General features: G+C 38.5%; 1 protein-coding gene across 1 annotated transcript; it reads right to left on the bottom strand.

Annotated features, from left to right (window-relative positions):
• Window positions 1-18,783: 18,783 nt before the first annotated feature.
• Window positions 18,784-19,335, bottom strand: LOC143570232 (uncharacterized). The gene has a single exon (XM_077055932.1). The coding sequence runs from the start codon at window positions 19,333-19,335 to the stop codon at window positions 18,784-18,786; it is 552 nt and encodes a 183-aa protein (XP_076912047.1).
• Window positions 19,336-21,332: the final 1,997 nt, after the last annotated feature.

Genomic DNA, 21,332 nt, shown 5'->3' with positions numbered 1-21,332 from the left:
TATGACGAACTGTACCTTATTTTCTCCCCATCATCACCGTCAATAAGTGTAACAGAATTTAGTGTGAACACGAATGATAATTAATATAGTCACACAAAAGGCAACATATATTGGATTGAATGGCCACCTACCCCTCTGAATATAATACATAGGAGTGAATGCGTGATTATTCTTGTTAGTTGTTACACAAATTTATACATGTGGTGTATGCAGCATGTATTTGTTATTTATATAAGATACCAATATACTTCTTAGTTTGTATAAATATGAAAGGCTATCAACTTTTGCTTTGGGGGTTTAAAAGATGCTCTTTTAATTTGTTTGTGATATGAATATATATAAGTAGATAAAAATGTTGAGTTAAAACAATTTATAATATATACTTCTATAACTCTTTATTATACAAAAATGGTGACGTAATACTTTTATACACTACTGCTATATAATTGCACCTCTACCGGTATGGATACAATTATATCAACTGATCAACATGATATTGCTTAATTTAACGATAAGGATAAATAACGAGGAATTGTCAAAGGGTGTAAGGGGGAGTTAACAAGCATCTACCCATTCAAATTTCTCATAAAACATTTAAAAATTGAAGACTCGGTCTCGATGAAATCTTGGGCTTGGTGTCTAACAATCCCCTTCAGGGCTTGGACATTACCTATTATTGTTTCAAACCTCTTTGAATTATTCTTGATCTAAACATTGGTAATTCCAGTGGGAACTGAAGTTTATTTCATTCTAGGGGATGATGCGTTAAGGGAGTAAAGGCTTGATAATTCTGAATAGGTTGTTAAGGGTTGTCCTATGGCGTGTCACAGCACAAAGGAGACTGATGCTACAATTAGGTCGGTTCGTGACTTAGGAATGAACTTCGAGGGCATGGAAGACCTTGTTTGCAAGGCTATAGAAGAAGGGTTTGAAGTCCTAGATTGATTATTGGTTCACAAGGGTGTTTGTAAGGTAGCAAGGGCATTGGTGTCTCTCACAAGGCATAATGGTTTTCCAAAGGAAATATTAGATTTTTCCTATTAGCATTTAGGATTCTCAGATTGCCTTTTGGTGGTTTTTCAGGGTGTTTTCCTTTGGTTACCTAGGAGTTTTTTTTTTTTCCGTATGCGTTTTGGTTTTGTTGGTTGCTTTTCTTGAGGTTTTGTTAGTTTTCTGCTAGTTTTTCTTTTATTTATGAAATTTGCCGTCTAATAAAAATTAAAAATGAAAGGGGATTTAACACCACGTAAAACATGAAGATCGAAACAAACTATGGCAAAAATAAATTTGTAACCAAAAGTTTAAATAATGAGGAATCATCGGGATTTAGTGTGGTCAGTTCCTATCTTGTGGGGTTGTGTAAGAGTTTTAACACAATTTTCCTCTCCTCACGAAAAAGAAAAACACCTTCTCATTTCAAATAAATAAAACTAGCATTGAAAAAAAAAATGTAATTTCCTTTAAAATCCTCTACTCATCGTGCATACTTAAAGTTGAGGGGTCATATACCATTAAATGATTGTGAATTATTTCCATATTAAAATCCTCTAGTGGACCACTCATTCTCATTCTATCCACAAAATCCATATATTCTGCATATGCACCATGTGCATTGTTCAAATATATAGATTAATATATTTAAGTGTATACGTGTGTTTATACAGTTATTTTAACTAACAAAATTATGTTTTTGAGAAAAAAAATTGGATTTGAACCTTAACACTAAATTATGTTCTTGGATAACGAATACGGAACCGGAATTGGAATTGACATCCACGGTGGAGTAAAATTGCTTTTGGACGAATTGAACTTGTAGTGGAGATTGTATCAAAAAATATTAAATGTTTTGGTAATGTTTTCAATATTATATTAAAATCGGATGGAAGGATTAGCTGGGTTTTTTTTTTAACTTCTCATATTTCTTTTGTGTTACTTAATGCCCAAATAGTAAGAAATCCTTCCGAGATCTTGTATATCGAACTTGTTCTTCATTTGACTTTTGAGTTTCTCAATCTCGGCTTGACTCGAACCAGGCACGATGAGATCATCGACATATACATCAACAATGAGAATGTCGGTTCTTGTATTCCGCTTGTCCACCGCCGGTTCTCTCGGACATCGAATAAAATCCAAACCTTTTAACGTTTTGTCGAGTTTTTCGTTCCAAGCTCGTAGGGCTTGGCGAAGACCGTATAAAGCCTTTCGTAACTTATAAACCATACCATGTTTCCCGGGAACTTCAAAGCTATCAGGCTGCTTCACGTACACTTCTTCCTTCAACTCGCCATTTAAGAACGCTGATTTAACGTTCAAATGGTAAACAAACCAACCATAATTTGCTGCAATTGCTAAAATCAAACGTACGGTTTCCATTCTCGCCAATGGGGAAAAAACATAATCAAAGTCTACCCCGTGCTCTTGCACGTACCCCTTCGCGACTAATCTTGCTTTGTAATTTGTTATTGACCGTCTATATCACGTTTGGTTTTTAAACACCCATTTCAAACCAATCGCCTTGACCCACTGGTAGGTTACATAAGTCCCACTAATTTTTGGAAGTTAAAAAACCCAATTCTGTGATCTTCTGATTCATTATTATCCATCACATTATTTAATTCATCTTCTTAATCCCCACTATAATTTTTTTTGCCAATTAAAACCATTACGACAACTTTGCTCATCTACCAACTCTCGATGACATAACCTTCAATTCAGTGTTAAAGTCAAGAAACCAAACAAGAGTTTTAAACTCCAATTGATTTCTCACCATTGGTATCAAGAGTGTAGGCAATCTACAATCTTTAGGAAATTCAAGAACGGTGTGGGGCGAATAACCACATCCGACCGACGGGGAAACAATTTAGCTGTAAGGAGTACGACTCATGTTTTTCGTTCAATCAACGAGGACGGTAACTATGGGAGACGCGCTACCGGGCGCGAATCAAATTTTGCAAGAAAGGGAACCAAGTTCGACTTTGTTGAAGTGTCCGAAGTTAACAAAAAAAAACTACAACACGTGGGTTGTAATTATGGAATCAATCCTTGATGCTCAAGGTGGAAGGTGGTGAAAGGGGAAGTTGTAGACGAGAGAAAGAACAAGATGGCTAGGGCTATTGTTTTTCAAGACTTAACAAAAAACGTTTTGATGCAAGTTGCAAGAACCCATAGTGTTCTGGAAATTTGGGAATCACTACGGTAAGATTCCTTGGGGCTGATCGTGTGCAACAAACTGGCTTACGATCAATAAAGCGAGATTTTAATCAATTGAAGATGGGTGAAAAAGAATCCGTTGAAGATTTTGTCGGGAAGATAACGGAATACACCTCGCAATTTGATAGTTTGGGTAGTCCGATGGAAGATCATGAACTCGTGAAAAAACTGCTCGATTGTGTTCCGGACCGTTTTATTGCTATTGCAGCAACTATCGAACAGTGGGCCGATCTTAACAGTATGGTTTTTGAAGATTGTATAGCAAGGTTAAAGGCTTTTGAAGAGAGAATCAAAGGCAAGCAAGCAATGGCCGAGATGGGAAAATTATTGTATGCAAAAAACGATAATCAAGAAAAAAAAGACACCGATCATGATCGGAAAAATTATACTTGGGGTCGTGGCTCCTCGGGTTATGTCCAACGGGGACATGGTAGAGGCCGTGGTTGAGATTCGAGTAAAGGACAGGGTCGGTTCAATAAGAACTACGATAACCGAAGAGACGGTAACCAACCGAACACGAACAACCAAGGCAGAGACGGCAATCAAGGTAATAATCAAAATAATTAAAATCAAGGTAGAGATAAAATTGGTGTTCGGTGTTATAATTGTAATGTTTTGGGCTACTTTGCGTGGGAATGTCCGAGACCACCGGCTCAAGAAGAGAATCTGAACCAAGCCGAGGCCAAGCCACCAACTCTTGTGATGGCCTCAGTTGAAGTTAATAAAGAACAAGTTATGTTGAACGAGGAGAAGGTGTAACATCCCAAGTTTCATGAGGTATTTAAAAGAATCGGGTTTAATTAAATTATAAAAGATATATGTAATTATCTAAAGTGCAAGGGGATTTAGTGTCATTAGATGAAAAGTTAAACGTGAAACCCTACCCCCTTCCTATAAATATAATTAACTGAGTGTTCAACACATATAAGTGAAGATTCCCACCGATCAGATCTTCGATCAGAGGTCGGGAAGTCCAGTTTTTATCAGCAAAAACGTAATCGTGAAAAATGAAGTTTTACGGCAACTGTTTGGGTTTTCCGGCGACGGTGGCGACGAATTCCGGTGGCGACAGCAGGCAGATCTAGTAGAGCTCGGTGACTCGGTCGCGTGGCCGCTTGAATCACTCAATTCCGAGTTCGTTTGATATGGTTTCGGATTATACGAGTGAATTCGAACATAAACCTCAAATGCGCGTTTTTATTAAAAAGGCTTACTTTTCGTGTACGGATTTGCATGAAACTTGGTAGGATGATAGATCGAGTCACGATTAGTGATAAAGTAATGAACTTGTTAGTAAATGGGTTAGTGGGTTCGGTTCGGATAAAACGAGTAGCTTTCAATTCATTAAAAGGACGGGTAAACGAAGTCGGTTTTGCACGAAATTTGAGAGAAAAGTAAAATCGGGTCTTAAGGAAGGACCTCAAAGGAATATAGCTTTAAAATGGTTTTCATGAGAATTGTTTTCATGAGAATGGTTTTCATGAGAATGGTTTCCAAAAGAATTGTTTTCATGAGAATGGTTTTCATAAGAATGGTTTCCATGAGAATTGTTTTCATGAGAATGGTTTCCATGAGAATCGTTTTCTTGATAATGGTTTTCATGAGAATCGTTTTCATGAGAATGGTTTCCATGATAATTTTTTCATGAGAATTGTTTTCATGAGAATGGTTTTCATGAGAATTGTTTTCATGAGAATGGTTTCCATGAGAATTGTTTTCATAAGAATGGTTTCCATAAGAATTGTTTGCATGAGACTGGATTCCATGCAAATGGTATACCATGCGACGCGAATGGTTTTGCCATGCGATGCGATTTGTTTTCCAATGCGATGCGACTGAAATAGTAGCACCCTCAGCGAAGTTAGCTTAGTTTCTAATTGATGTAGTAATATTCGAAAAAAATAATAATTAACACCTATACATGTTAAACAGTTAGCCGTGCCCAACAAAGGAAATGTGTGCATACAATCCGAAGGAAACAGGACCCAGGTGAGTTCTAGCCCCTTTCTCTGTAACGTTTTCCGGGGCTGTGTGCATACTCCTATGTGATAGTTAATACTCTTAACTTAAGTGATAAGCGTATGATAAGTGTACGGTTATATTGAATGTTATTATTATAGAATGTCCTATGAATGTGCGTATATATAATTATTATATATGCAATTGCAAGATATGAGAAGTATGCACTTATGATGGTAAACGTATGGATGATTGACAGGACATGTATGGATGTATGGTTATGCGAAGTAAAAGGGACCAGACCCTAATAATATCCGAGATGACAGGGATCAGACCCTAATAATATCTGAGATTGAGGCAAGAGGGACCAGACCCTAATAATATCTAAGATTGGAGGGACCAGACCATAATAATATTTGAGATTTGAGGGACCGGACCCTTTTAATATCTGGGATGTCACCATGCAAATATCTGAGATAGAGGGACCAGACCCTATTAATATCCGAGATAAAAGAAGTAGGATAGCTTACAGTATACCTTAGGAAGAGTATGAAAGGAAGTATGTAAGTACGTATGTTTGTGCGTAAAGTATGTATGAAAGAGTAATAGTAAGTAAAGTATGAAATACATATCTTCGGATGCGTATAAATATGAACGTAAAAGTATTGTATATTAACTGATTAACTAGAACTCACTCAGCGTAGCTGACTTTTAGTATGCACACAGGTAAATAGGTTAAAGGAGCTAGCTTGAGGGAGACACATGGTATGAACTGAAGAGACTGGCATATGAAGAAGGATTGCTATGATGTTTTATTTATGATTTTGAGTGTGTTTTAAAGACTAGATTTGAATGATTATATATGAATGGTTGAAGTTTTTATATTCCGCGAAAAGTTTTAATTAACTCTGATTTTAGAACTGTGTTTATGAGTAAATTCAATGACAAATGTAGGGCATCGACAAATGTAGGGCACAAGGAATGGGGCCTTACAAGTTGGTATCAGAGCATAAGTTCGAGAGAAATAAGCATCCTACATGCTTAGACTCGAACAGAGAATGGGACTTAAAGAAGAAAAGAAAGAAGATGCCAGTTCAAGAAAGCCATGTGTCGCTCAAGCAAGCTCGAGAACGGTAAAGTACATGATTGAGTTCATGTAAAGATTTAAGAATATATGTATATGTATGTTAAATGAAAGTAGAAGAATGTATAAATTCTAGCTTAAATTTCTAGAGAAGAATGTGTGTATGTTAGCTTAATTGCTAGAGAAGAAGGTGTGTATGCTAGCTTAATTGCTAGGGATAAGAATGTAGGTTATTTGTATGTTTGCATAATTGAGTAGCAGAAACTAGCACAAGTAGAATCATAAAGGGAAGTATATAGGACCTGAGGAGTAATGTAAAGAGTTAATTACATTTGGCCTCTGTCATTAACTACTTACCTTACAAATCATGTGCTAAATAATTCCTGGAATGACAACATTTGTGTTTCCTTAGAGAAAAGATAGGACGAATGTTGCAAAGAGACGAGCACGAGGACATCGTACTAGATGCTATGGAAGGACACGTGCCAACCAAAAACCTTTTGAAGGAATGTGTGACATAACGATATACGGAAGCAGTAGGATTACAATTGCAGAAAGTAATGAAGAAGGATCACACTTGGAGCTTGTAGTCAAATACACTAAGGGAGTTGCTCAACCGTTTCACATTTCAATGCCAACAAAGCTCACTGAAGCATTAAAGGCAACCCAGATTAGGAATCCAAGTGGAAAAAACATGAAAGAAACAGAGATAAGTCAAATGAAATGGGATAAAACACGTAGTATACCTGCAATAGTTAACTCTATGAGGGAACTTGTTGGGATCGTGAGTGATAAAGCGAATGTTGAGAAATAAGAGATGATCGAGAATTATGGGCGACTGTCAAGGAATCCTAATTGAAAAGGCATGAAAGGATGAGGCTATGTGGTATAACGAATGTGAAATGAGGACACTAGGAAGAATTTAGTTGTGAACCTGAGACTTTTATGTAGAGACCACTAGCAATACCTCCGTTAAAATTATGAGAATGATTAAGAATAGTAAGATAGAACTAGAGGGACGCGATTTTTCTGCTATTCTTTATGTTATGGTCTTAGGAGGGTTCGACGCAGTTTGAGAATGGATTAGCTGTCTGAGTTTGAGGCTCAGGTAGTTTGTAAGAGTGAGTTGATAAGATTACAATCTTTGGATGGTGGTATGGCGACAATATACGGTGATAAAGAAAGTTTAGGGCTTAACGTCATTTCGATGATAAAAGCCGAAGGTTTGATAAGGCAAGGGTGCAGTGCCTACCTGGCGTATATTGTCAAAGTTACGGCTGAGACAAAATGATTGAAAGATGTTCCTGTAGTTCGTAACTATCCAGAAGTGTTCCCAGAGTACCTTCCGGGATTACCACCAGAACGAGAGGTAGAATTTCAGATTGAGTTAATACCAGGAGCACAGCCCGTCGTGAAAGCGCCTTACCGTCTGGAGCCATCCGAGATGAAAGAGCTAATGTCCCAACTTCAAGAACTCCTCGACAAGGGTTTTATAAGAACGAGTATTTCCTTGTGGGGTGCACCAGTGTTGTTCGTGAAGAAGAAAGACGGAAGTATGAGAATGTGCATAGATAACCGCAAGTGGATATGCATACGGTGAAGAATAGATATCCGTTTCTACGAATTGACGATCTGTGTGATTTGTTGCAAGATGCTAGTTGGTTCTCCCAAATAGATCTCAAGATCTGGTGATCGTCAGTTTAAAGTGAAAGAGGCAGACATCCCTAAGACAGCATTTCCAGCGTGATAACGGCATACAAGTTTTTAATGATGTCGTCTAGATTGGCGAATACTCTAGCAACATTTATGGTTATGATGGATAGGGTATGTCGTCCGATGTTGGACAAATCTGTCGTTTCCTTCATTGACGATAATTTTGATTTATTCACGGAATAAGTCCGACCGTGAGGAACACTTGAGAAAAGTGTTGGGATACGCTAAAGAAAGAGAAACTGTATGCTAAGTTTCCAAAGTGTACCATCTATACAGATCACAAGAGTTTGAAGTATGTATTCAAGCAACAAGAACTGAATAGGAGGCAGAGAATATGGCTAAGGTTGATAAAGGATTTTGATTGTAAAATCAATTATTATCCTTGTTTTTGTCAAAAATCGATATACGGATCAAGTAAACAAATTCGTATGTGAGGATTGGTGCTTGGTTGAACGAATATGATCAAAGTAAGAATTATAGAAAATGAACACTAAGATTATACGAGGAAAAGCCCTAGGTAACTAGTATCCTGCCGGCATAAAAACCTCGGGCAGTGAAAACTATCATTACCAATTATATTAAACTCAAAAGAATTACAAGTGATGGAACTATAGCTGATCGTGAATACAATGTGTTTTTTAGTGTGATTCTGAGTATGCTATATGATGTGTCATGTGTGTTGATCAGCTGTAGTTCGATATATATAAACAAGGAAATACAACGGCTAATAACTAACTAAGCTATAATCTCGGCCACGTTTGCAAAAAATTTTCAACTTGACCGTTTAAGAGCATGGACGAGAAGGGAAGACTAGGTGAAATATCTCATCCGCAAGAATAGGGATTCCAGTTAGCACGTGTTATACCTGCAAAAATAAATCGTAATATATTTGAAATCAACTGTCAAGGATCCTTAAACCGTCGAGGATCCCCAGTCCTGGAAATAGCTACCACACATAACTGATTTACAAGGATCAAGAATCCTGGTCTCAACAATTGCCCCCAAACATGATAGATGTGAATGGGAAAAAGCTGTCATGTTTATCCTGAGGCGTATTTGAATCGGACTGCTAGCGATAATATGATGCGACCGTCGCCTGCCATTGTATCATTATCCCTAATAAATAGGTCTTCACCCTTATAACTTCTTTATCATATTCAAAATCATATTCCGGCGATCATAATCCTTAGGTATTCCACTTTCTTCTCTCAAGTCTTTTCTTCATTATTTTTCTTCCTTCCAATATCTTCAATTATGCCAAAGAAAAACTTGAAAACCATCTATTCTTCGAACACTAGGGAAGTTGTTCCTGAGCTTAGGTCCTAAGATCTTCTTAAAGACCCTACCTCCGAAATCTGTAAATTCACTGACGAGGAGATCGAGAGTATTTCCACTTGCTTTCCCGAAGGAACCGTTTTCAGGCCTTATGATCCTTAGGTTAGAAGTGATCATATCTCTAGTGACTGGGTTTGTTTTCCAGCACTTCCTTTCTCATTCAGTTTCTCTTATCATGTCACACCCCGTTAAGCGAATTGCGGAAGCGTAAAACGGAAATGCAACAGATACAACTGGTATCAAATACATTGTTCATAAAGAAACATTACTAACTAATTTACAATATATTACATTGTTCTAACATCTTTTACACACTAGGTGATACAATCAAACCGGTTCTTCAATTACTTTACTTCTAACTCAAATGCCCACGACATCAATCACCAATCAGACACGTAACGCACAGGAAATTACTTCTCATATCTGATTACCTGAAAAGCATGTTAAAACATGTCAACTACGAATAGTTGGTGAGTTTCATAAGTTTTAAAGAAATCAGCTCTGTGCACCATACAGTCATAGTTTGTATGTACACGCGTATATAAGAAGATGTATTTACATTTATATATGTATATCTACGTCTTTGTATACTGATATGTATGTGTATAAGTTTATGATAGAGTTTGAAACTATGATAAGATCGTGGCTGCTCATTCGTACTTCGTGCCTTCATTTTCCAAATAAAATCAACCACTGTGGCCCCCTTTCCGCCAACAACAGTTCCACGTAAAAGCACCACTATGGTCCCTCTTCTGACCACAATGGTTTCACGTAACTCAAACATTACACATTGTACACACAAACAATTATTATTTTCTACACATAGAATTTCCTATGCCTATACACATAGTATGTATATATATTGCATAGAATTTCCTATGCCTATACACATAGTATGTATATATATACACACACACACACAATACACACACACACATATATAGTATTTATCACGTATTACTAATCACTGTGGCCCCCTTTCCGCCCACAACATGTATAATCATAATATTTTCTTAACACTCATGTCATAATCAAGTTATTTCGTTTAATAAGTTGCAGCAGAACTTGGCTCGTAGGCCATACTCAACTTTGGTTTATAAGTTGCAGTAGAACTTGGCTCATAGGCCATACTCAAATTTAGTTTATAAGTTGCAGCAGAACTTGGCTCATAGGCCATACTCAACTTTAGTTTATAAGTTGCAGCAGAACTTGACTCAAAGGCCATACTCAACTTTAGTTTATAAGTTGCAGCAGAACTTGGCTCATAGGCCATACTCAACTTTAGTTTAGTACTATTGTGGTCTCCCTTTCACTCACAATAGCCCCATGGCCATTACAGACCACATTATTCCCAAATTAGTTATGTTTAACATAACATGACGTGTTTGTATAAACATATCGTCACGTGTAATTTCATTATGTTTTGTCATTCGTACTATCTCCACTTAATATACTGATCAATGATAATAATCACCTTTCATCAGCACGTAGTTAATCATTATGGTTGTAGGGACTTTTCATATATACATGTTCAGATAATCTATATCCTGAACCGTTTTCTGATAGATAATGTAAATAAACACGATTTTCACCCCAAAGGTTTGTAAATAGTTTGAAAAGAGGGGTCATGAAACTCACCGTTTTGTAGGCACTCAGTGCGAGATCAGCTCGGGGTTTGTTTTCCTTGCTATCACTTAGTCCCTTTAGTCCATATTATAATAATATTAATATTTTAATATTATTATAATCTCAGTACTAAAATGGGCTGTATAATAATCTGGGTATAGCTGGAACGCCCAGAAAGTGGCAATAGGCTTAGATTGTGATGTTGTTCAATGTCTAATACTTAAAACCAAACTTGGCTCAGATTCCCGTTTTCCCAGCTGGGCCAAGTTGTTCGTTTACGCGTTCAGAAAACCGTTATGGGGAAATAAGCTTGGGTAAATGTATTGGTTAATAAAATGATTAAGTTATAAAGAAGATCACATACTGGGGTACCGGATTAGCCTCGGGGCCCGTTTCCATTTATTCAGTTTGATTTAAGAAGAAACGCGCACAATCTTTCCATATTGTCCAGGTTTCTCATAGAAAAGTTCGTTTTTACTTAATTAATCCAAAAATATGATTTTTGATCACTCTTGGTGTTTTGATATTCCCACAGGTTCGTTAGTCGCGAACTTGCCGATTTTTATAAAAACTGAATTTGTTTAATCTTCAAATTAGCATAATTAATTAACCGTTAATCATTAAATTATGAAAATTTAGTCACTTATAAATTAAAATATTTAGATTTTTATAAAAATATTTCTGGAATTATTTACTGATTTATTAATTTATAAAAATTCATTTTATCAGCTATAGTTTGCTTGAAAATCGTCTGTTTATCCCAAAAAATTTCCAAAAATTCCACCAAAATTCCTGAATACCCAAATTATGTCCCAAAAAAACCTGTATCAATTCCAGAATGTAAAAAGTTCATGCAATATTCTTTTCGGCCCAAATTCGGCTATTAAAATTCACACGAACGCATATACACAAAACACCTTTATACTTCTCCAAATGATACCAAATTTAATATGTGATCAAAATATAATAAATCTGAGTTCTCAGAAAAATTTCATAATTTTTGGAGCATTTTAACTATTTTCCCCATTAAACGTCCCAATTCGGTAATAAATTTGCCAAATATTCTCGGATGGTCAAAAAATTACCAAATTTTAACAGGGACTCAATGACATGGTCCCTGATGCCCGTGAAAAATTTCAAGGCCTAATAATATGCACATCACAACCTTAACCTAAACAGCCCGTAAGCGAGTGTTTCGGCATTACCTTAGCGGTTTTGGTTCGTTTCCGCCTTTCTAATAAACTTTTCAAGCTCTTGAGCTCCTATGTAGGCTAGATACAAGTCCTATATCACAAACCAAGCAATTTTTCATCAACATAACAGCCCTTAACTTAGGGTTTCGGCTAATGCATAAAAACGAACTTTTGAACCGTAAAAACGCCGTTTCAACCCTTTAATCCGTGTTTATGGCCAAAAAAACTATCAAACCAGGTTCCTCACCATATGTATGATCAAAACATATTTATGGACCATTTTTAGGATTTTTACACGGTTAGGAATGATTTTTGACAGTCAAGCTATGTTTATATGGTATTAATCGAGTTTAAACGAGTTAAAACTTAGCCAAAGTGAAGCTTTTTACCTTGTTCTTGCTTGATTTTGAGAGAACTAGGCTGTTCTACAGATTTTTCCACAAGAAAATATCTTCAAAAATATCTTGGACTTGTTTATATTTAAAGGAAAACCGGGGGGTTCCCCTTTTTGCGGCCGCCCCAAAAAGGTGGGGTCCATGGGCCCCCCTCTTGCTCATTTGTCTCGTTTTTTGTGCCCTTACGTGAAATCCAGACCCCAAATTTATTTCGGGTTCGGTTTTTGGCGCTAAAAACTTATCGGGTGCGACAAACAGCGCGAAAACGAGTGTTTTTCGGCTAGTTTTGTGTAAATTTATAAAAACATACTATATGTTTGTAAAAATCAAAAAATATTTTCACGGATCGCTTAAAACATTTCCAATAAGTGTTTGGTAAGTCTTTTTCGGCTTAACGGATGATACAATGCTTGGTTTGTAACTATCTTTCGCGTTTAAATCTATAGCGGGTAGTTAAACGAGCATGTTTTCGTTTAACTTGTTTGCTATCAAACTAAGGCCATATTACAAATATTTTAGCTTATATTAAACGTATATCACTTATATATGGCCCCCCGGGATATCTGGGTCATAACCCGACCCGTTCGGTTAATCGTTCGTTTGTTACGCAAAAAGCGTTTATTTGCTTAATCGTTAAATACGTACTGAGGTGTACCTTGTTTTGACTCAAATGTCACATATCATTTCCCCCGACTTGACGGAAACCCTATTTTCGTTTACCAACATGAGCTACATTCAGGCCATGCCAATGATATGGAGATCTCTGCACACCGTCGAGAGATTGATTGAAGAGAGGAACATTGATTTTAACATCTCAGCCCTATCTTATCTATATACTTTAGTCACCTATGGTTCTAAAGATTCATATTTAAGAGTAAACCCTTCCAACCTCTTTCGATCATCAAAACCACACATAATGACCAGAGCTGGAAAACCTAGTTCTTTTTTGTTCCTAGAGACTCCATCCCAAACGGGAATCAGTTACCAACCCGATAGATCCTCAAGGGTAGGATAGCGGTTCCGAAGGATATGTGATTCTCTCTTTACTGATCAACTGATTAGAGTTTTGTTGTCTTTTATGCAGTGTCCAATTTTTCAGATCTTGCTGTTGACTCAGACGACGTCGAGAAGGCAAAGGTGTTTCTGTCATTCAATTCTTTTAATAGGACTTTCAAGATTGTTGGTGAAGAGTTTAGTGATTCAGACGAGAAGACTGCAAGTTCCTTAGAAACGATGTCCAGTAAGTTAAAATATAATAAAAATAAAGAAGATAATAGGTAATAGAAAACTTAAATTTTCTTGATGTTTTTTTTATAGGCACACAAAAATCATCTTCCAATCCATCCAAGAATCTGCTGGGTCAATTCCAGCTAGAAGACGTCGACAGCCTTATCTCATCTCTTTCCTCTGAGAAGAAACCGATGAAAAGCTCCAGCCTCGCACCGCCAAAGACCATGACAACTCGTTCCAAGGCCATCATGAAGAGAAAAAGAGATCCTGATGTGGAGGTCCACAGTGCCCAACATGTGTTTGATCAACTTTCAGAAGTAAGGATCCTTTATCCACAGTCATAAATGTTTTGGTTGTATCTTTAACTTGTCAACTTCTTGCAGGCTGTGGCCAATTTCAAGGCTCTGTACGATGAAAATGCGGCCAACACAGAGAATGAGCAAGCCAAGTACTGTGCCGGGATATCTCTAAAGGAAAAGCTGATCATGGAACTTCAGACTGAGAAGGGTGTCTTGGAGGATAAGTTGGCTCTTGCTGAATCCGAGCCCAGGAGCAAGTGGCAGAGGTCACAGAGCAGGATAAGATGTGGGCTAGTAAGGCGGTTTTAACGGCCAGGATCTAGATTGCTGAGGAGGCCGAAGATACTGCCTTTGACAGGTCCAACTAGAATGTAGCTTTGTGGAAGAAGACATTGGCCGGGTTTGGTGACGAAGGAGAGGATGTTGGTGGCGACAAGAGGAATGAGGAAGCTGGTACAAGTGGAGCGAAGGAAGATGTTATGCGGGCCATGGAAGCTGGCGATGGTGATGGTGACGTGGCGAGGGAGTGAGGGGGTAAATGGGCAATGAAGGATATAAAGAAAAGGCCGGAGCCCATTTTTTTATCATGTTTTAATGGTTTTTGGTTGGTGGTTTATGTGAAAAATAGTAGTTGTAATCCTCAGGATCAATGATCCTAAATACAATTTTCAAGGGTGGTTATGGTGGAAGGATCCTCAACTTTTAAGGGATGAAGCCTTGACCGCCCTTGTTTCTTTAATTTCCTGCATGAACCTATGACTAATCTTGTAATGATTTGACCCGGGTGGCTGGTCCACCTGTTGCTAGAGAAACCCTGGTCAATTTTTGGGCTTGCTAGTTGGTAATCTATCTTTTTTATTTTCTGTCTTATCATGTGTTGCTTGTAGAGAATAGAGGATTCTTCATCCTTAGGATTTTCTTTTTGAATTATTTACCTGTTAGGACAAACAACCAAAAGGAAACATAATAGTTAGGAAAGTTGGATATAAATCCAACTAACTTGGGGACAAGCCCAATTAAACGTGGGGACAATGAAACATGGGGACAAGCTCGATAAAACATGGGGACAAGCCCAATAAAATGTGGGGACAAGCCTGATGAAATGTAGGGACAAGCCCAATATTTACGAGCGACGAGCCGATCCTTGGCGTTGGCCCAATTATACGCGGTGACGAGCCTATCTCAGCGTTAACCTTAACTTGTGTATATGGTACGTCTACCATTTAATTCGTAGGATCCAAAATATGACTTTTAGCCTTGAAATTGTCAACCACGTATTGTGTACTGGTCCCACAGCCTCCAATCATATTCAGATAATCGTACGCTCCAGGCGAGGGTGTCAAAACCCTAATTCAGGAGATAAGGTGAAAACCTTATAAACCTGGCGACAAGGCCGATTAAACTTAGGAGAGAGTTGGCCAACCCGTTATTCCACGTGAGGGCTCTATTGCTTGGTATTTCTGCAACTTGACATTCTTGACAAAACAAAAATTTAACGTAACGTATATAAATATAGACATAAAGTAAAATTTTTTACCAAGTAATGGAGTGAAGTAACTAACTAGGATCCAGGACCTGATCAACAAAAATATTTTTCAAATGAATTGCATTCCAAGCCCTTGGGAGCAAGTCACCTCCTATATTTATCAAACGATATGCCCCTTTCCAACTTCGGATTCAATCAAGTAAGGCCCTTCCCACATGGGTGCTAACTTTCCATCAACAGGATTAGTTGTATTTTTAAAAGCCTTTCTAAGAACCAAATCCCCAACTTGAAATCTTCTGATTCTGATCTTTTTGTTGTACGCACTGGCTATCTTCTGCTGGTAGGCAGCCATTTTGAATCTTGCTTGATCTCTAAGTTCTTCCACAGTATCCAAATCTTGAGCAACACCTTCTTCATTTGTCTGAGGATCACGGATGCTTGTTCTGCCTATTGGATACACCATTTTGGTGGGGATCACTACCTCAGCTCCAAAAACTAAAGAGAACGGTGTCTATCATGTGGCGTTCTTTGGGGTTGTCCTATCCGCCCAAAGTACGTAGGGCAGTTCTTCAGCCCATTTGCCCTTTTTTGCTCCGAGTTTCATTGTTAATAATGACCTTGTTGCTTGATTCTGCCTGGCCATTTGCTTGTGGATGCACCGATGTTGAAGTGATCATCTTGATTTCCCAACTATCACAAAAGTTAGTAGTTCTTTTCCCAATAAATTGGGAACCATTATCACAAATTATTCTAGAAGGGATTCCAAATCTAGTAATAATGTTACATTTAATAAAGGATATAACTTCCTTCTCCCTGAGTTGAGGAAAAGCCTCAGCTTCGATCCATTTAGAGAAATAGTATGTAATTGTTAACATGAAGACTTTTCCCCCTGGAGCTGTAGGAAGCTTGCCACCTATGTCCATTTCCCATTCCATGAACGGCCACGAGGAGTCGATGGGATATAAAGGTTCTGCCGGCTGATGTAGAATGTTGCCATGCCTCTGACAAGCATCGCACTTCCTGCAGTATTCCATAGCATCCTTCTTCATAGTAGGCCAAAAATATCCAGTCCTTAGGATCCTGGAGAATAATGCTCTGCCCCCTGTATGGTTGCCACAATCTCCTTCGTGGAAATCCTTTAGCACCTCCTGGATTCGGATTCTTCTATGCATATTAAGTATGGACTTGCAAGGGATTTCTTGTATAGCATATTATGTATAATAGTATATTGTTATACCTTAGCTTTGAAAGCTTTGGGATTCTCTTCTTTTGAGATTTCTCCATTTTGGATATACTTCATTATAGGAAGTATCCAGGACGAATGATCGAGAGGATGATCCTCAGGATCTATGTGTGCATTCTCATCTACTTCTATTGCTTGGCATTCCTCAATTGCAGGGGGGTAGAACGTGAATGATAGGAATTTTTATGTTCTCTGGGAGCTTCAAGGCTGATGCTAGGTTTGCTAAGGCATCGGCCTCAGCATTTTATTCTCTTGGTACCTGCGTAATGTTAAATAATCGAAGGATCCTGCAAGATCCTTTACTATATCTAAATATTTAATTAATTTCTCACCTTTGACTGCATATGAGCCATTAAAATGATTAGCAATTAAAAATGAATCTATAAAACTTTGAAGATACCTGATCCTCATACCTTTGACTAGTTGTATACCTGCAATAAGTGCCTCATATTCTGCTTCATTGTTAGTAGCCTGGAATTCACAGGCTATCGAATGGTGTAGTATGTCCTCCTGTGGCGATTTTAGTAGTACTCCCAATCCTGTTCCTTTAACATTTGAGGCTCCATCAATGAAGAGCGTCCAAGGATCCTTGGTTTCTTCAAGCTGTTGAACTTCAAGAATGGCTTGCTCTTCTATGTCACTACTGAAATCAGCCACAAAGTCTACTAGTGCCTGTGACTTGATCGCATTTCTGGGCTCGTACTGAATATCATAAGCACTCAGTTTCACAGCCCACTTAGCCATTCTACCCGACATTTTCGGTTTTCTAAGGACATTCTTTACGGGGTAATTAGTTTTTACATTAATATTATGAGTTTCAAAATAATGTCTTAACTTAGTTGAAGCCATAATTAGAGCAAGAATAAGTTTTTCTAGGTGACAGTACCTGGACTCAGCATCAAGGAGACTTTTACTTACATAGTAAATAGGATGTTGGCTACCTACATGATTCTTTACCAAGACTGCACTTAAAGCAGTGAGAGAAACAACGAGATAAAGGATCAACGGTTCTCCATCCACAGGCTTTACTAGAGCGGGGGCTGAGGATAAGTAGTCCTTTAGAGTGGTGAGGGCAGCCTCGTGTTTTTCCGTCCACTCGAATTTCTTGTTTTTCCTCAGGATGTCATAGAAATCTTTACATTTCTCTGAGGACTTCAATACGAACCTTTTCAGTTATGTCACCCTTCCTGTTAATCTTTGCCCTTCTTTGATGTTCGTTGGGGACTTGAGTTTCAAGATAGCCTGAATCTGAACTGGACTTTCTTCTATGCCTCTTTTGGTTACTAGATACCCAAGGAATTTCTGGTTTTGACACCAAATACACACTTAGCAGGATTTAGCTTCATGTTGTATTTATCAAGGATGTCAAAGGCTACCTCCATACCCTCCAGTTTCCGTTTTTCTTTTGAACCACAACCACATTGGCTAGCCATTTTGGATATTTTACCTCCCTAATCATACCAGCCTTCAGTAGTTTATGTACCTCTTCTTGGATGATCGCATTTCTTTCCGGAGCAAATTTCCTTCTTTTTTGAAGAATAGGCCTGAAAGAAGGGTCAATTCCAAGTTTATGGGTTATAACATCTTTAGAGATACCGGTCATATCTTTATGTTTCCATGCGAAGGTTTATTTTCTTCGTTGTAAGAAGGATACTAGATCCTTCTCAATGGATTCATGTACTTCAACTCCTATTAGGACTTTGCCGTCATGATCCTCAGGATGCAAGACCACTTCCTTAGAATCTTGTTCCCTAGTCTCCATGACATTTCTTCTTGCTTTTTGTAATTTCTATGCTTCACTCAACTTTTTTGTAGGCTTCAATGAAGAAGTATAGCAATCCTTAGCATCTTGTTGGTCATTCTCGATCTTTGCTATCCCCCATGGGGTAGGCAGCTTTACACATTGGTGGTAGGTAGAGGGAACCGCCTTCATTTCGTGTATCCAAGGCCTGCCAAGAATAACATTACAATAAGACAAGGAATTGATAACACAAAATTTTTGAATAGAATTTACTCCCTCTTATATATAGGTAGTTTGATGTCGCCCAATGTGTTCTTCGTTTCCCCACTGAATCCTACAAAAACTGAGGACCGTGGGATAATTGTTGACTCTGGGATATTCATCCTCCTAAGTACTTCTAATTGGATGATGTTAACTGAACTTCCTTCATCAATGAGTTTCCTGCGAACATAATGGTTAGAATTAAATAAAGTAACGACTAAACCGTGGTGATGAGGATCCTGAACATTGACTCCATCATCCTCATTGAAGGAAATAACTCTTTGCTCGGATGTCGTGGAAGTCCTATTCGGCCTTTCACCATTCTCCAATTTACACTCATTGGTGTACTTTTTTGCAGCTGAATAAGAGGTTCCGCATATATCGGATCCTCCAAATATCATGTTGATAACTTGAGCATCTGGGGGAGGTGGAGCAGCCTTTTCTGGGACCGGTTCAGGATCCTGTGTCCTCGACTTTTTCCTTCCAAATAGCTCCTTCAGGTAACCTTTGCTGAGGAGATAGCTTATCTCCTTTCTCAAGGCTATGCATTCTTCTGTCATGTGGCCAAAGTCTTCATGAAAGGCGCACCATTTCGTTTTGTCTTTAGGGGGTGGTGCCTTCTCCTTGGCCACCTTGCTTTGTCACCCAAGTTCCTAACAGCTAGCATTACTCCTCCCATGTCTACAGAGAAGAAGTAGTAAGATATTCTTAGGCAATCTTCATCGTCTTCCTCCTCGTCCATAGCATTGATCTTTTTGCCATTTGGCTTAATGTATGGTTTGGAGTTGTTGTTTCTGAAATAGGGTCATTGTTTCTTGTCTTGAGATTCATCTTTTGCTAGAGTATTTAGTTGATCTTGAATTATTTGATCCTCCTCCAACATGATAAATCTTAAAGCTCTGTTCCGGACTTCATCTAAATTCCTGCAAAGGGTCATCACAAGATCTTGATAAAATGGAGAGTCCGATTGCAACCCCATCTTGAATGCCTCAACAGCTGTCGGGACATCCAGATTTAGAATTTCCAAGGCCTCTCTTCCAAACCTAGTAAGGAACTACCTAAGGGTTCCCCACGAGGCTGGACAACTCTATATAAATCACTAGTTAAATTTTCAAAGGATCTACTACATGAAAATTGACTATTAAATAGATTGATCAAATGAGAAAAAGAAGTAATAGGATAAGGAGGAAGACTTAGCAGCCATTTGAGGGCAGATCTGGTGAGGGTTGAGCCAAAGCCCTTACATAAGCAAGCTTCTTTCAATCTATTTGGGAGGGTTGATTTCCATTCTCTCACGGTATATGGCTACATGTTCCTCGGGATTTGTGGATCCATCATATAACTTCATGCTAGGGGCTGTGAAGCGCTTTGGTATCTCAGCATCACAAATTGGTGGAGCGAACCTGGATATGATATGGCTTCCCGCTGATAATTTGGGAATAGGTTTGATGACTCCTGGTACACTTGATATCATATCCTTGATCTTTTGTAGCTCATGGGCTAAGGTTTGGTTGATTTCGGTATCCTGCATACCACCATGATTAGTGCCAAAAGAAAAATTATCATAAATGTTACCTTTTGCGTGATCAAAAGATCTCGCTCCATAGCTGCGTCCGGGGTACATTGTTTCAGTGTCAAGAGTTGGTCCAGCAGGAGAAGTGGCTTGCATGGGTACGAAGTCACCTACACGGACCTCTAGTGGCTTGGACCGTGATTCCTTCAAAGGTTCGTTCCCATAAGGATAGTAGGATTCTGGATGCTGATGGATGATGGATTCTGTTTGGAAACCCAAGGATCCCGGTTGAAAGACGGAGGATCCTTGAAGTTGGTGGGTGGAGGATCCTTGACGGAATCCTGAGGTCCGGATTGGAAGGCCGAGGATCCTTGCGAATGGTGATTGGAGGATCCTAAGGGTTGACCTAATGATCCTTGTTGAAGGATAGATGATCCTCGCGAGTACTGGTCAGAGTATCTCCTCTAGAAGAGGTCCGGGGATCCTTGCTGAGGATACGTGGATGTTGGACACCTTTGACTCGGGAAATCCGGAGTGCTGAAGTCAAGCGTTTTCGGCATGATGGGACTTGTGTCTTCAGCAGTCTTCTTAGTTCTCTTGTTGTCCTCGATCTCACGGAGGATCCTCTTATTGGTCTTGTTCTTCTGCTCCATATAGTTCTTTATCTGTAACACAAAACATAAACATCATTGTTAGCAGTTATCGTTTCGGAGACAGTAGTAGATTTTGGTCCGAAGAAAATGGCAGTCTCCTTCTTCTGAGCAACAATTATGGGTTTTTGTGGCTTCGTCAAGATAGGTAGTGGTGGCAAAGTCACTTGAGCCGAAACACTTGAAGCAGCGGTTTTGGAAACAACTATTCCATGAGAGGCCATTGAGTGATAACTTTGAAAGTAGGGATTGAATAAAGGTAAGGATTTTTTGGGATTAAAGCACCAATGTCCCACGGTGGGCGCCAAATTGTTTTGGTCAAAAATCGATATAAGGATCAAGTAACCAAATTCGTATGTGAGGATCGGTGCTTGGTTGAACGAATATGATCAAA

This window comes from Bidens hawaiensis, unplaced genomic scaffold (genome assembly GCF_021521415.1).
Source record: "Bidens hawaiensis isolate Kalapana, Puna unplaced genomic scaffold, B.hawaiensis_p1.1 tig00024852_1, whole genome shotgun sequence".
NCBI classification, from domain to species: domain Eukaryota; kingdom Viridiplantae; phylum Streptophyta; class Magnoliopsida; order Asterales; family Asteraceae; genus Bidens; species Bidens hawaiensis.
The sequence above is the reverse complement of the archived record's forward strand: the minus strand, read 5'-3'. Positions and strand labels throughout refer to the sequence as shown.

Bases quoted from the DNA above. Each gene is read 5' to 3' on its own strand.
- LOC143570232 (XM_077055932.1), bottom strand. From the start codon at position 19,335: ATGACAGAAGAATGCATAGCCTTGAGAAAGGAGATAAGCTATCTCCTC.